Raw genomic sequence first — 13285 nt, 5'->3', positions numbered from 1 at the left:
CTGTGAGTCACGTGACCAACCGACTCAAGTTTACACATAAATCGGGCGCAGCAGAACTGTGAGCCCTACGCCCTAACTCGACACCTTTAAGACACCTCAACTCAGGGAAGGCGTCGCCATAGCAACACCGCTACAACGGGCGGGGAAACCTGCCGGCTCCTGTCATGTAATAGGAGTCGGTAGAATAACCCCCCCCCCCCCCCCCCCCCCCCCCCCCCCGCTAAGACGTCCCACCGGCTTGGCCCTGACTGGCTCGGCAGAAGAGATCAAAAATCCCCTAAACCAATCAAGTGGGAAAAGGAGGGGTTTATTCGACACCCCCTCCCGAAAAGCACCCTTCATACCCTACACACAGAAAAACAACCGTAGCCATCTTGAAAACCTCCGGTAGAAAGCAATGCATAGCATAAGCTAATACAATGCCCGCTACCCACAAATGTGTACAGGATTTTACAACAAAACACAAGTCGCCTGTGTGTGAATCCTACCCCCGTTGACTATGTCGTACATAGGAAAAAAACGCTGATCGAGAGTAAACGGCTAGGCCGTGAAATGTGTGTGTACGAGTATTACTGCAACTAAACAACACAGCATTGTGAGACACATATACTTAGTTCAAGCAATGGAATAACACCAGTTTCTACCTGCATGTGGAGCATCAAGCTAATAGAACCTATTACTGAGTGTACGTTGCAGACCTTGCTTAACCTCGTAACACAACACGACTCATCACACAACGTAAAAGGGCAGATTCATATATACACAACCCCACCATATGAATTGTTTGAAGAAACACACAGTTTGTTCGGCCAAAACACAGTCCCCCTTATATCAGGGAACTTCTTTTTATTAAACTAAAAAGTGTTCTAAGGCACAAAATCATAGAGGGGCCGGGGAGGGTGTAGAGGAGAGGGGACACAGAGGGGTAAAGTCACTCAACGGCGTCTGCCACCTCGCGCCGCTCGAGTCTTGCCACCCCGAGGAGCCCCGGAGGGACGGTAGGTTACAGTCTGCTGGACACGACGTTCCCTACCGTCTCCTCCGGTCGTGGATGGGACGTTCCCTACCGTCTCCTCCGGTCGTGGATGGGCCGGCGGTGGCAGAAGCGCCGTTTCGTCCCCTGGCCCTCTTGGCAGGGCCAGCAGCGGCGGCGGAGGCAGTGGTAGCGGCGACGGAGACAGCTCGACGTCGCGGAAGCCTTCTGACTCCACCGGCAAGGACGGGAGGCGGAAAATGGACCTCTCCTCTGCCATCTCTCTGCATGTTGAGGTCATCAACCGCAGGGCCTTCCCGAATAGGCCAGCGTCGGAGAGGGCGGCCGTCAGAAGAGGAGCTCTCTTCTTCTCTGGCACACGGGCCTGCTCCAGCCAAAGGTGACGCTGGCCCAGGGTGGCCAGGGCGCGCACTTTCCCCATGGCTATGGCCAGCACCTGGGAAAGGTGCAGGACAGCTCCCGCAGCCTGGGTGATCTGATCGCATTTCACCTCGTTCAGATCCGTGCCGCCCGTCATTATCCCCGATACAAATCTAGCCAGGTGGGCGATGTTAGACGCCGCAGCTAGCGATTGTGTACCAGCGATGAATGACTGGTCACCCCAATAAGCCAATTGCCTAGCCGATTTCCCCTGGAGGACCGGCTTGCATAGGGGTTCCCACACCATATCCGGACAGAGGAGCTCGGCCATCGGACTGTCAAGCCGAGGCACGCCCTCCCCCATACCTTTGACTAACCCCGACACCCGCGTAACTGGTACGTAGGCGGGAGTTAGTCCCATGATGTTGGACACCGCCTGACCCCGACGAACATAGGCCCCCATCGATGGGAAAAATGGGTAGACAACGTCCACCCCTCTCACTGGGGGACGCTGCCAGGGATGGCCTATGAGGTCATCAGAGACAGGTGCAGGCAATGGCAGCGGCAGCGGCACGCCGTTTGCGGCGGCGGCTACCGCCATGAGCTCGGGAAACAAGGCCCGCAGTTCCCCCTGCGAACCTTCCTCCACCGACCCCGCATCCCTCACATGCAGCAGGCTGCGACTGGTCAAGGAGCCACAGTCTGATGTGGCCGACAGTAGGGCATCCTGCTGATGAGGCCAAGGTGGTTCCTCGACATCCTCGAACAGGGCGCCCCATGGAGCCATTTCCCCCCTCTCCGGGGTCTCCTGAGGAGGGATACTCTCCTCCACGGGGCCATCATACAAAAACCTGTCCGCCTCGTCCATGAAGTCCTCAGTTTCCATTGGAAATCCAGAGCCGGACGCATCTTCGCTGGTCTCCAGCAGTTCCCCAAACCCAGGCCGTTCGCGCCTGCACGCTACCATCTTGCGACGTGAACGGGCAGACGCGAAAAGTTTGCGTCGCAAATCCTCTGGCTCCAAGACAACCCCCCGTTCACCAACGGGCGATTCCCCGGAACCAGAGGAACCAGAGTCGAGATCAGGCCATCGCCGGAGCGACGGCACCGACTCCTCGGCTCTTCGGTGAGGCAAACTATCCACCGGCTGCCTCCCGGGCTGGGTCGGCAACCACGAAAGTGGCAACAGCCCAACACTAAGGCGCACGACGGAGGCGGGAATGGAGAACCGCTGGTGAAGAGTAGGTCTAGCGGGTCTACTCTCCGCGGAATACATTATGACCCAACTTTTTCTTGTACAACAGATGTGAGAGAAGAAAAAATTAAGCACAATGTAAACTCGTCACAACTCTTTTCAACTAACAACACGTCAAGTGGGGTACTACCAGGCACTTCCTTGTGGTGAAAGCGAGAAGGAGGAGAGCAGGTGACCACACACCTGCTTATGAAGGTAAGCTGATGAGGGGTGTGGTCAGACTAATACTGGTATTAAAGGTACATTTGTGGAATTTATTCAGTGCGCGTGCATGTACGCGAGATAGTGCAGAGTGATGCCAAGCAGAGTCCCTAATGAGACAGAACTCAGTGGTTTACACTATATATTAACTAAGTGGTTAGCACTATACATTAACTAAGTGGTTTACACTATATATTAACTCAGTGGTTTACACTATATATTAACTAAGTGGTTTACACTATATATTAACTAAGTGGTTTACACTATATATTAACTAAGGGGTTTACACTATATATTAACTAAGTGGTTTACACTATACATTAACTATGTGGTTTACACTATATATTAACTAAGTGGTTTAGACTATATATTAACTAAGTGGTTTACACTATATATTAACTAAGTGGTTTACACTATACATTAACTAAGGGGTTTACACTATATATTAACTCAGTGGTTTACACTATACATTAACTATGTGGTTTACACTATACATTAACTAAGTGGTTTACACTATATATTAACTCAGTGGTTAACACTATATATTAACTAAGGGGTTTACACTATATATTAACTAAGTGGTTTACACTATACATTAACTAAGTGGTTAACACTATACATTAACTAAGTGGTTTACACTATACATTAACTAAGTGTTTTACACTATATATTAACTCCGTGGTTTACACTATATATTAACTCAGTGGTTTACACTATATATTAACTAAGTGGTTAACACTATACATTAACTAAGTGGTTAACACTATACATCAACTAAGTGGTTTACACTATATATTAACTCAGTGGTTTACACTATATATTAACTAAGTGGTTTACACTATATATTAACTAAGTGGTTTACACTATATATTAACTAAGTGGTTTACACTATATATTAACTAAGTGGTTTACACTATATATTAACTCAGTGGTTTACACTATATATTAACTAAGTGGTTTACACTATATATTAACTAAGTGGTTTACACTATATATTAACTAAGTGGTTTACACTATATATTAACTAAGTGGTTTACACTATATATTAACTCAGTGGTTTACACTATATATTAACTAAGTGGTTTACACTATATATTAACTAAGTGGTTTACACTATACATTAACTAAGGGGTTTACACTATATATTAACTCAGTGGTTTACACTATACATTAACTATGTGGTTTACACTATACATTAACTAAGTGGTTTACACTATATATTAACTCAGTGGTTTACACTATATATTAACTAAGTGGTTTACACTATATATTAACTAAGTGGTTTACACTATATATAAACTAAGTGGTTTACACTATATATTAAATCAGTGGTTTACACTATATATTAACTAAGTGGTTTACACTATATATTAACTAAGTGGTTTACACTATATATTAACTAAGTGGTTTACACTATATATTAACTAAGTGGTTTACACTATACATTAACTAAGTGGTTTACACTATATATTAACTAAGGGGTTTACACTATATATTAACTCAGTGGTTTACACTATATATTAACTAAGTGGTTTACACTATACATTAACTAAGTGGTTTACACTAGTTGTTTACACTATATATTAACTAAGTGGTTTACACTATATATTAACTAAAGGGTTTACATTATTAACTCAGTTGTTTACACTATATATTAACTAAGTGGTTTACACTATATATTAACTAAGTGGTTTACACTATATATTAACTAAGTGGTTTACACTATACATTAACTAAGTGGTTTACACTAGTTGTTTACACTATATATTAACTAAGTGGTTTACACTATATATTAACTAAAGGGTTTACACTATTAACTCAGTTGTTTACACTATATATTAACTAAGTGGTTTACACTATATATTAACTAAGTGGTTTACACTATATATTAACTAAGTGGTTTACACTATATATTAACTAAGTGGTTTACACTAGTTGTTTACACTATATATTAACAAAGTGGTTTACACTATATATTAACTAAGGGGTTTACACTATATATTAACTCAGTGGTTTACACTATATATTAACTAAGGGGTTTACACTATATATTAACTAAGTGGTTTACACTATACATTAACTAAGTGGTTAACACTATACATTAACTAAGTGGTTTACACTATACATTAACTAAGTGTTTTACACTATATATTAACTCCGTGGTTTACACTATATATTAACTCAGTGGTTTACACTATATATTAACTAAGTGGTTAACACTATACATTAACTAAGTGGTTTACACTATATATTAACTAAGTGGTTTACACTATATATTAACTCAGTGGTTTACACTATATATTAACTAAGTGGTTTACACTATACATTAACTAAGTGGTTTACACTATATATTAACTAAGGGGTTTACACTATATATTAACTCAGTGGTTTACACTATATATTAACTAAGGGGTTTACACTATACATTAACTAAGTGGTTTACACTAGTTGTTTACACTATATATTAACTAAGTGGTTTACACTATATATTAACTAAAGGGTTTACACTATTAACTCAGTTGTTTACACTATATATTAACTAAGTGGTTTACACTATATATTAACTAAGTGGTTTACACTATATATTAACTAAGTGGTTTACACTATACATTAACTAAGTGGTTTACACTAGTTGTTTACACTATATATTAACTAAGTGGTTTACACTATATATTAACTAAAGGGTTTACACTATTAACTCAGTTGTTTACACTATATATTAACTAAGTGGTTTACACTATATATTAACTAAGTGGTTTACACTATATATTAACTAAGTGGTTTACACTATATATTAACTAAGTGGTTTACACTAGTTGTTTACACTATATATTAACAAAGTGGTTTACACTATATATTAACTAAGGGGTTTACACTATATATTAACTCAGTGGTTTACACTATATATTAACTAAGGGGTTTACACTATATATTAACTAAGTGGTTTACACTATACATTAACTAAGTGGTTAACACTATACATTAACTAAGTTGTTTACACTATACATTAACTAAGTGTTTTACACTATATATTAACTCTGTGGTTTACACTATATATTAACTAAGTGGTTTTAAATAAAGGATAAATAAAATATAGAATAGAATAGAATATACCCTGCGTTTAGGACTGCTAAACAACACCATTCAACAACATGTCTGTTTCTCAACGGACTTGAGAGGGCTTTGGTTTCACATGCTTCCAGAGAATATTGACGGCGGCTGTGTTTCGCTCAGACCGACTGAAGGAATGCACCGGCAAAACCAAAGGAGGAGGGGTCTGTCTTCTTGTGAATGAAAAGTGGTGTACCGATACTACGGTCATGAACAAGACCTGCAATACTAATCTCGAATGCCTAGTCATCAAATGTCGGCCCCTTTTATCTCCCTAGAGAATTCCCAGCTATCTTTCTTATTGCTGTTTATATACACCCTCGGGCTGACGCCGCAACTGCTCTCAATGAACTGGCTGACATTATACATAAATATGAGATCTCCCATCCGGAGGCTGTGTTTATTGCAGCTGGTGATTTGAATCATTGTTCTCTTAAATTGGTTCTGCCAAATTACCATCAGCATGTAAAACACCCTACAAGAGGAAACAAAATCCTGGATCATTGCTATAGCAACATAAAAGCTGCTTAAAGGCCAGCTTTTGGTAAATCCGATCATCAATAAATTCATCTTCTACCGTCATATACAAATCAAACCGACGGTACGCTCCACTCAATGTTGGACTAAAGATGCTGAAACACGTTTACAAGGGTGTCTCGACGCCACAGACTGGTCTGTCTTTAAATGTGAGGACCTTGACCAATACTGTGACGCTGTCATTGGATATATCAACTTTTGTATTGACTTGTGCATGTCCCCGCAAGGTGGTTAAGCAATACTCAAACCAAAAACCATGGCTTAACTCTGATGTTAGACTCAAACTTACTGAACGAGCTACTGCTTTTAAATCTGGGGATGCAACCAGTTATAAACTGGCTAGATACTCGCTGGATCGGTCAATAAGAGCCGCAAAGCGCTCCTATGGAGAACGTATCATTTTTCTGGCAGTGACCCCCGTCGGATGTGGCAGGGACTGAACACTATCACTTCCTACAAGCCCAGGGGCCTCGCCTCCGCTGAAGGTGATCACTCGCTTCCCGGTAGACTGAATAACTTTTACTCCAGATTTGATGAAAGTAACACAGAGTGTCTTGTTTTTATTCCTTCCAACTCCAGTGACTTGTCTGGGCTGACTGTCACAGAACATGAGGTGCGCAAGGTCCTGTCCAGTACTAAGGCTAGGAAAGCCACTAGCCCGGACAGCATTCCTCCCAGGGCCGTCAGACTCTGCTCTGAGCAGCTTGCCACTGTGCTCACAGACCTTTTTAATATGTCACTGGAGCGCCGCCTTGTTCCAAGGAGCTTCAAGGAATCTACTATCATTCCGGTTCCCAAGAAATCACCTGTGACTTGTCCTAATGATTACAGACCTATTGCTCTAACCTCAGTTTTAATTAAATGTTTAGAGCGGCTAGTGTTGAATTATATAAAAGGTCAGATTCCTACCTGTTTTGATCCCTGGCAGTTCGCCTACAAGAAAAATAGATCAGTAGATGATGCTATTTCCTTAGCTCTTAATCCTGTGTATGAACACTTAGATAAGAAAAACTCCTATGTTAGAATGCTTTTTATCAATTATAGCTCTGCTTTTAATACGCTTATTCCATCTAATCTGATCCACAAACTTCAGTGTCTGGGTCTATGCGACGCTATCTGTGAATGGATTCTTAGCTTTTTAATTTTGAGACCTCAAAGAGTCAGCATTGGAAACAATATGTCTGATGAACTTGTTTTAAGTACTGGTTCTCCACAAGGATGCATTCTCAGCCCTTTACTGTTCTCTCTCTGCACTCATGACTGTACTGCTTCCTATGATAACAATCTGATAGTAAAGTATGCTGATGATACCACGGTCATTGGGCATATAAACTCAAATGACGAGTCATTTTACAGATCAGAGGTGCAGAACCTAGTTAGGTGGAGTGAGACCAATAACCTCACCCTGAATGCTTCCAAAACGAAGGAGCTAGTCAACGATTTTAGACGTAGCAAGGTATCCCATCTCCCCATTACCATAAATGGCTCAGAGGTGGAGATGGTGAGCAGTTTTACATTTCTTGGGGTCACTATTTCAAATGACCTGAGCTGGCACTCCAATACCAGAACCATTGTTAAAACGTCCCAGCAACGTATTTTATTTCTCAGGAAACTGAAAGAGTTCACAAATAACAGGGTGATTCTACACAACTTCTATCGCTGTGTGATCGAGAGCGTTCTTACTTCCTCTTGTACTATATGGTTTGGTAACATCACAGACCAGGAGAAGAAATCTCTGAACAGAATTGTGCGTCTCGCACGCAAGACAATCAGGCTTAGCCTGCCAGCTCTAGAAGAGATCTATGGTGCCAAGCTGCTTTCCCGTGCCTCTGGCATTATCAACGACCCCTCTGGTCACCCAGCCGCAGGCCTCTTTGTCCCCCTCCCCTCGGGCAGACGTTACCGCTCCATCACATGCGGCACGGTGGTGTAGTAGTTAACACTGTCGCCTCACAGCAAGAAGGTCCAGCGTTCGATTCCTGCTTGGGGACCAGGTTTCCATGATGCCAGGTACCCAGGTGGGGTATCTCCCAGGCCTTTCTGTGTGGAGTTTGCATGTTCTCCCCGTGCTCGCAAGGGTTTCCCCCCGATAAGATAAACCCAATGGAAAAACATGCACAACAACAAGATCGCTAACGCTGTGGCGTCCTTGACGAAGACGGACAGGAGCACTTGGATTGGTCCCCTGGCGCGGCTCACGTTGCGCCTGTCTGCTCCCGGCTGCCCTTGGGGGGGAAGGATGACGGGATGGGTTAATCGCAGAGACGAATCGCATGCATGCCGATTAATGACCTCTGAGCAGGTCCTAAATTATTATTATTATTACCTCTCGGTTTACTAAGGGCTTCTTCCCCCGTGCTGTGCGCAGCCTGAATGACTCCAAAGGCTAGATTTGTATTTTATCCTATTTTGTTTCGGTGTGTTTATTAGTGTTATTAGTCAGGTTTGTGGAATGTGCTGTTTTTGTGTGTCTGTGCATCATGCACTTTGAATACCGTATATGCACTTTTACTGAAATGTTTCCCTCTATGCACTATGCACTTAACTATGATATGCACTTTTAGGGGATGATGATATACATTTTAGCATTTGTCCTTTTATACTGTCTGTGTTTTTACATATTTGTCCTGTGCTGTCTCTACTCTGCTCCTGTATTGGATTAGTTGTAGACACACAGTGTTTGCTCTGTACCTGTATTCCAATGTGGAGTCGTCCATACATGGCAAATAAAATCATTGACTTGACTTTGACTTGACCCATTTTAGATCCGCCTGTGAGTCCCGACCACACTATGAAAAACACTGCATTAATTGATCGTTAATCATTCCCTCCACTCAAAAACGTGTTTTTTATGGTTAATTCCTCTCAACAGAGCACCCTCTTCACATTCCTCCCCTGGAGAGGGAAAGCTTCTCTCTACTTCCCTGAAATCTGAGTTGCATAATGTGATGTCACCTATCCACGGTCCGATATGCGACTTATAGTCATTGATGGCTTAATAGTCAAGTCAAGTCAAGTCAAGAGTTTTAATTGTCACGGCATACAGGTATACAATGAAATGCGGCTGGTCTTGCCCGCGACGATGTGCAATACAGTGGTACAACATATAATAGAATCCAATAAAAATACAGTGGTACAACATATAATAGAATCCAATAAAAAACAACAGTGCAATAAACAGGTAACATGGTGTGCCATCTCGGTATCTGTACATAGTATTTACAGAGCATATAGGACATGCTAGGTAGCTTTAGTAGTGCAATACACTGTTCCTGTTGTTTTACTAATTTAAAGTGGCCTTTCCTCTGGCCATAAGTGTGCGTGTGTGCGGCATGAGTGTTAAAGTGGCTGCTAGTGTGTGAGCGTGCTCAGCGTGCGTGTCTTGTGTGTGTTTGTGTGTGCTTGTGTGTGGATAGTTCAGTTTTCTGTGTCTCTCAATGTTCATTGTTCAAGGCTCTGATGGCCTGGGGGAAGAAGCTTAGCCTAAGCCTCTCCGTCCTAGTAGCTGGGGTTCGCAGGCGTCTGCCTGACCTCAGCAGCTGGAACAGGCTGTTATTGGGGTGGTGGGGGTCTTTCATTATCCTGCAGGCTCTGGATTTGCACCTCTTGTTGTATAGAGCCTGCAGGGGAGGTAGCGCAATACCCGTGGTACGCTCGGCTGAGCGCACCACTCTCTGTAGGGCCTTCTTGTCCTGTGCCGTGCTGTTCCCATACCAGGCAGTGATGTTTCCGGTCAAGATGCTCTCTACAGCTCCTGAGTAGAAGGACTGGAGTATCATTAGCTTCAGTTACAGACAGCTGAGTAGGTATCGACATGTATTGATAACATTAGCTTCAGTTACACAGACAGCTGAGTAGGTATCGACATGTATTGATAACATTAGCTTCAGTTACACAGACAGCTGAGTAGGTATCGACATGTATTGATAACATTAGCTTCCGTTACACAGACAGCTGAGTAGGTATCGACATGTATTGATAACATTAGCTTCAGTTACAGACAGCTGAGTAGGTATCGACATGTATTGATAACATTAGCTTCAGTTACACAGACAGCTGAGTAGGTATCGACATGTATTGATAACATTACCTTCAGTTACACAGACAGCTGAGTAGGTATCGACATGTATTGATAACATTAGCTTCAGTTTCACAGACAGCTGAGTAGGTATCGACATGTATTGATAACATTAGCTTCAGTTACACAGACAGCTGAGTAGGTATCGACATGTATTGGTAACATTAGCTTCAGTTACACAGACAGCTGAGTAGGTATCGACATGTATTGATAACATTAGCTTCAGTTACACAGACAGCTGAGTAGGTATCGACATGTATTGATAACATTAGCTTCAGTTACACAGACAGCTGAGTAGGTATCGACATGTATTGATAACATTAGCTTCAGTTACAGACAGCTGAGTAGGTATCGACATGTATTGATAACATTAGCTTCAGTTTCACAGACAGCTGAGTAGGTATTGAAATATAAGCTGTAGATTTAGAATGACTGGCAAATATCAATGGGTCAAAGATTACATGTCAAAGATTCCCTTCACCTGTACCCAGGCCAATGGTACAGGTGGAGGTAATCTTTAACATGTAACCCCCCCCCCCCCTCCCCCCTCCCAGGCCAATGGAACAGGTGGAGGCGGCCATGTGAAGTTGGTGCAGGAGGCGGTGAAGAAGCTGACCTTCAGGTCCATGTGTTTACCAGACGACATCAAGGACCGCGGGCTGGACAGCAAGGAGGAGATACCCACCTACTTCTACCGAGACGATGGGCTCAGAGTGTGGGAAGCCATCAAGAGGTGAGAGAGAGAGAGAGAGAGAGAGAGAGAGAGAGAGAGAGAGAGAGAGAGAGAGAGAGAGAGAGAGAGAGAGAGAGAGAGAGAGAGAGAGAGAGAGAGAGAGAGACGTTTTGTTGACTTCCAAAAAGCATTCGACTTTATTTGGCACGAGGGTCTGCTGTACAAGCTATTCGAAAGTGGCATTGGAGGGAAAACCTACTACTACTGCTATTACTGATATTACTATTACTACTACTGCTATTACTACTACTGCTACTACTGCTGCTACTGATATTACTACTACTGCTACTACTGCTGCTACTGATATTACTACTACTGCTGCTACTGATACTATTACTACTACTGCTATTACTACTACTTTTACTACTACTGCTGCTACTGATACTATTACTACTACTGATATTACTACTACTACTGCTACTACTACTACTACTACTACTACTACTACTACTACTACTCTGCTACTATTACTACTGCTATTACTACTACTGCTACTACTGATACTATTACTACTACTGCTATTACTACTACTTTTACTACTACTGCTGCTACTGATACTATTACTACTACTGCTATTACTACTACTTTTACTACTACTGCTGCTACTGATACTATTACTACTACTGATATTACTACTACTGCTACTACTACTACTACTACTACTACTACTACTACTACTACTACTACTACTACTACTACTACTACTACTACTACTACTACTACTACTACTACTACTACTACTACTGCTATTACTACTGTTGTGAAGGATCAGATTAAACCGAATATATATATTTATTTATATATATATTTAAATAGTATTTGTATATCGTTTGATATCCCCTGTATATTCCTTGTACAATATGCACTGAATATCCCTTTAGTCTACTAAACAGCCCATAATAGTTTCATTCTACCATTGGACGAGAACCTGGCGCCAGCAGCCATACCCCTAGGTTCAAGTTCAATTGTGCCGACCAACATGTCGTGGCAAGCCCGGTTCCGCGTAGGAATACGTCTGGCGAAATACGAATGGTACTATTTGTTCACAGCGCATATATATATGGCGCAAGTAAAGTAGAACTTCCTTTTAGTCCATTAGTTCTTTACCCTCCAACCGAGTAACAGACGCGAAGCCTCACCCACGACGCACGTGTGGTGCAGTAAGGCCTACTTGGCCTCAGAATAGGCATTGAGATATCGTGTGGATTAATAGTTGAATTGTCATAGTTTGGCACTATACCGTCGAGTTGGACGTATTCTATTAAGCTAATAATAGTCTATTTATGTATGGTGCATCGTCGGTTAGAGTTATAAAGTGAGCAGCACTCCCATCGTTCCTGACGTTATCTGGAGTCTTAACCAGGCTGGGCAGACCACTAGTGGTGCTTGCATCCGAGGAGCTCCGGGCCAGGGCGACTGGACCTGTACATTGGATTACTCTACCCGGACGACGGCGAGCCTTCCACGGCTTGGATTATGCTTTGGGTGCTTTGATTATTCCATGGATAACGGCCAACACTGCGGAGTGTTGGAACTACCCCCCGGAGAGGAGCAAGGTGAGACGGCGCTCTACACCAGTGAGGTCGCCTCACGTCTCTCCGTTGTGGACCGGCAGCTACCGTCCACCAGAGGGTCCAGCTGTATTCGTCTGCGGACCGAGGTTCTGTGGGCACCGTGTTCAAGACTTTGAATTCTCCCAAGAAATCGTCGGCCAGATGGGATACCGCCAGCGGCTTCTCTAACCCCCCCCTCCTACTGTCTTACAACCAGCGGGTCCCCCCCCCCTTAGTGTATCCAGCTATAATCATTTAAAGGGGTTATGCACTGCTATTCCTAGCACTATTTGGGCAACTTTACACAATTCCTGTTAGTCTATTGAAGACATTTGTAATTTTTTTTTCCAAAAAATACATTGTTTTATATTTCTAATTAAGTACTTGAAACCATCATTTTTCAGCCTCGAGAAATCAGGCTGTTATGGCCCCGCCCATAAGCACTTTGAGTGACAGTCAGACC

At 42.8% G+C, this 13285-nt stretch overlaps 1 protein-coding gene across 1 annotated transcript in view; it reads left to right on the top strand.

Annotated features, from left to right (window-relative positions):
- The window catches only part of LOC311236922 (polyunsaturated fatty acid 5-lipoxygenase-like), a 94194-nt gene that overhangs the window by 61175 nt on the left and 19734 nt on the right, over positions 1-13285 (top strand). Inside the window, exon 11 of the mRNA XM_084324718.1 lies at positions 11091-11269. Within this exon, the coding sequence (XP_084180844.1) occupies positions 11091-11269 (179 nt within the window). The remainder of the gene's footprint in view (positions 1-11090; positions 11270-13285) is intronic.

The sequence above is a fragment of the Notolepis coatsorum genome, assembly GCF_963971535.1.
Source record: "Notolepis coatsorum genome assembly, chromosome: 11".
Lineage (NCBI taxonomy): Eukaryota > Metazoa > Chordata > Actinopteri > Aulopiformes > Paralepididae > Notolepis > Notolepis coatsorum.
Note: the sequence above shows the minus strand (reverse complement) of the source record. Positions and strands in the feature narration are given on the sequence as shown.